Source organism: Pteropus vampyrus, unplaced genomic scaffold, assembly GCF_000151845.1.
Source record: "Pteropus vampyrus isolate Shadow unplaced genomic scaffold, Pvam_2.0 Scaffold1, whole genome shotgun sequence".
NCBI lineage: Eukaryota > Metazoa > Chordata > Mammalia > Chiroptera > Pteropodidae > Pteropus > Pteropus vampyrus.
Genome location: NW_011888782.1, coordinates 22,624,147 through 22,627,746, shown reverse-complemented (window position 1 = coordinate 22,627,746; position 3,600 = coordinate 22,624,147). Strand labels below are relative to the sequence as shown.

General features: G+C 45.6%; 1 protein-coding gene across 1 annotated transcript in view; it reads left to right on the top strand.

Annotated features, from left to right (window-relative positions):
* Positions 1–3,600, top strand: part of KALRN (kalirin RhoGEF kinase) — a 640,142-nt gene that overhangs the window by 352,363 nt on the left and 284,179 nt on the right. The window contains 1 exon segment of the mRNA XM_023520165.1: positions 328–523. Within this exon segment, the coding sequence (XP_023375933.1) occupies positions 328–523 (196 nt within the window).

The following is a 3,600-nucleotide window of genomic DNA, read 5'->3' as shown; positions in this document are numbered from 1 at the left end:
CATAGTGAAAATCACTAAACTGGGAGTCTGGGATACGTGCTTAGGCTGTCTGGGCCATACTGTGACTAATTTGGGGTGAGGCTTTCATTTTTCCTTCTTGGAAAAGAGGGTGACAGTTCCTGTGCCATAGCCTTCACAGGGCTGCTGTGTGGGTAGCATGAAATAACAGACCTGGAACCCACGTTAGCAACATTTTCATCTGATTCATATATCAGGTGGAATTATTATCCAGTTTAGTACTTCTGAGTTCCTCTCTGTGAATAATTGCAGTGGTTGTAAAGGAAGTGTCGGCTTCAGCAAGACTGTGCTGTGGTTGTTCCCTCACAGGTGACAGCAGAGCTAGACGCCTGGAATGAGGACTTGCTCCGGCAGATGAATGACTTCAACACGGAGGATCTAACACTGGCAGAGCAGCGGCTGCAACGCCACACAGAGCGGAAGCTAGCCATGAACAACATGACCTTCGAGGTCATCCAGCAGGGCCAGGATCTGCACCAGTACATTATGGAAGTCCAGGCCTCAGGTATGTGACCGTCCTGTCCTTGTCTTTCTGGCAGACAGGTGATGAAACAAGAACATCAGCTTGACTCCGACGAGCACTTCCACTCTGTTCATTCATTTTATTCCTACAGGTACAAGGAACAGGTCTTTGCCCTCATTTTAAAGAAAAAGAAAATTAAACATGAAAGCTAAAATAACTTGTCCAAGGCTGCCCAGTTAGGCTGCGGTAAAGATGGGAATAGGGCCAGTGTCTCTTGGTGCTGTAGAGAGAATAGGAAAATCAATGATCAAAATTAGCACAGATTAAAAAAAAAATGGTGTCCTGGAAAAAATAAACCAGGCTGACTTCAAAAGCAGTCAGCCATCCAGGTGAAGTGCATTCAAATGTGCAGACTTCTGCGATTCTATCCCTCCTCCCCCCACACACTCTCTTCCCTGTTGTCGACCCCCAGGGCTGGCTCCTTGTCTCCAGTTCATGCCGCTCAGAGTAAGTGGGTTTTTTGTTTGTTTGTTTGTTTGTTTGTTTACACTGATCTGTGTATGAGCGTAGGAAGTGTTGATAAAAATATATGGCAAAATCATATAGTTTTATTAACTTCTCAAGAAAACATGCCTGAATTACTCAGATTGGACTTCATTTCCTGCTCAGGATTTATTCATTGTTCATCTCACACATGCATGAGTTCTGACAGTTATACCTGCCACTCTCTAAATCAACTTTTGATATCAGAGCTGGAGAGAGCCATAGTGGTCCCCTAGTCCACCCCGTCTAGAAAAAAGAAGTCCCTTAGCTGGGTACAAACTCATTGCTCTCCTCCCCAAGTCCTCATTGGCTCAAGTTCCTTACCCTCTGGGAGGAGGCAGACAGGGGCTCAGGCCATTCACTCTTTAAAACGTCATTGGTTCATGAAGGATACTTTGAATCATGAGCTTGTCAGTCAGACTTTGGCAATCAAACTTAACTTTAGGGTACTGTGTTTCTTTTAATGACCTGGAAGAGTACGTAACAGCATTCAAAGGAACTTCACTTCTAACCAGAGGAGAGACAACCTAGTAAATTCTATTCACGTTGGTCAGTGTAATCTTTTCTTGAATTTTCATTTGTTTTGTGAACAGGCTGCAACTGCCTATGAGATCCAGGCCTCGTAGGTATGCAGACTATACCCGGCGTAGCCCCAGGAAGGGCCATTGACGTTGCAGTCTATCTGGAGACTGTTTTAAAAATGACAATGCCCAGGCCCCATGCCTGGCTATTCCCATTTAACTACTTCTTGAGCAGGACTCAGGCATCAGCAAAAAGCTCCTCAGTTGATTAATTCCACTGTGCAGCCAGGGCTGAGAACTGCTTTTCATCATGATGGTTAAATCACAATAGCTGACATCTGCAGAATGCCCCAGGACAGTGATTCCCAAATGTGGTTCCCAGAGCAGCAGCAGCAGCTTCCCTAAAGGACTGTTAGAAATGCAGGCTTAAGGGCCCATCCCCAGAACCTGCTATATCAGACTCTCTTGTGGTCTGGCCCAACAATCTGTTTCAGAGCCCTCCAAAGGATCTGATGCACCATTAATCTAGGACTGCTGATCTAGGACTGTGGTACTCAAAGTCTGGGCCCTGGACCAGCAGCATCAGCATCAGTGAGCGCTAACTAGAAATGCAGAATCCCAGGCCTTATCCCAGACTTATGAATCTGAATCTGTAAGTTAAAATCTCCAGGCAAATCGTGTGCACATTGAAGTTTGAGAAGCAGCAGAGTTCTAGGCTATAGCCTGTATCTTTTCATGGCCTTAATGAGGAAGGAAGGGAAACTGATTTTTTTTCTTTTGATTGAAAACCTTCTCTGGGCTCAAAGTTTCACCCTGCTGCTTGCCCTCATGATGCGAACAATAGCTGGCTATCCAGCTAAGTCTGGAAAGCATGAGAAAATGTAGACAGTACCTAAGAGAGAGGCTGGGGCAGAGAAGCCCTGTGAGCATCTTCACCTTTCATCCCTCAGTACTGATGTGTCTGGCAGGAAGAGAGCTCCTCTGCCTGAAAACTTGTAGGACCAGGGTGCTGGCATGACCTTAGGTAAGCCCACCTCTGTCCTAAGAGCCAGGTACCCATGGTTATAGAAAGACTGTTAGGAGCTGGCAGTCCCTGGAGACTGCTTGTGGCTGGGTGTCAGCTGTGCTTGGCGGCCACCTTAACCATGAGGGACGAGTGGGTGAAAACACCCCGGGCAGATGGGTTGCCCACTTCCACAGTATCCTGTTCTAGAAATGAGCTTTGTCAAAAGAGGCTTGATTGGCCTGTTTGGCCCTTTCTGCTGGGACTGGCTGTTCCCCTGCTTCTACCACAGCTAGCTTCTCAATCTGGCATAGCCCATGAGGCTTCGAAGAGAGTAAATCCAGAGGCTTCAGGCATGCTCACTCTGCCCGCTATCGAATGTCTGGTCCTGCAGAGGAGGTGTCTGTCTCATCTCTGGCTTGGGGGAGGGAAGGGCAGAATCACACCAGAGCTGGAAAGTTGGAGTGGAGGTTGGGGGTGGACCCAGGTAGACCTTGTCTCCAGGTGGCCAAGGAAAGCAGGAATTCAGAGACATGGGACTGAGGCAGTGAATGGCTTGGGCATTTACAATGTACATATAATAAATTATATTTGACCTAAAGGTAAAATAAACTGTTGTCTTAGGAAAAGGTCAACTAGCAAAATTAAGAATTTGGTTGGTATTTGGCTCTCTATACTAAATTAATTAGGGGCTTATACTTTGATTTTATAGGAGTAAATGGAAATAGGAAATTTCCATGCGCTTTTTCTCAGTTGTGAAGTTTGTAGCATTGAGCCAGGTTCTACTAAATCCTTCTGGGAGCCAACAACTAACCAAAGAATAAGTCTTTGCTTAAATCAATATTAGCCTTAGGAGTAGAAGGCAAAACAGGAATGATTTCTTTACTTTCTCATTGTTCTTTCCTCACTTTAGTGTAATCTGTTTGATCTTCAAGTTGAGAGCTGTTTGCTGGAAAGTCAAGTTCAGGAAAACACACTGGCTGAATTTAAGGTCCAGTTCCATCACCAACAGGCAGTCTGACTTTGGAAGTCCCTTTTCTTTCTCTTTAGAC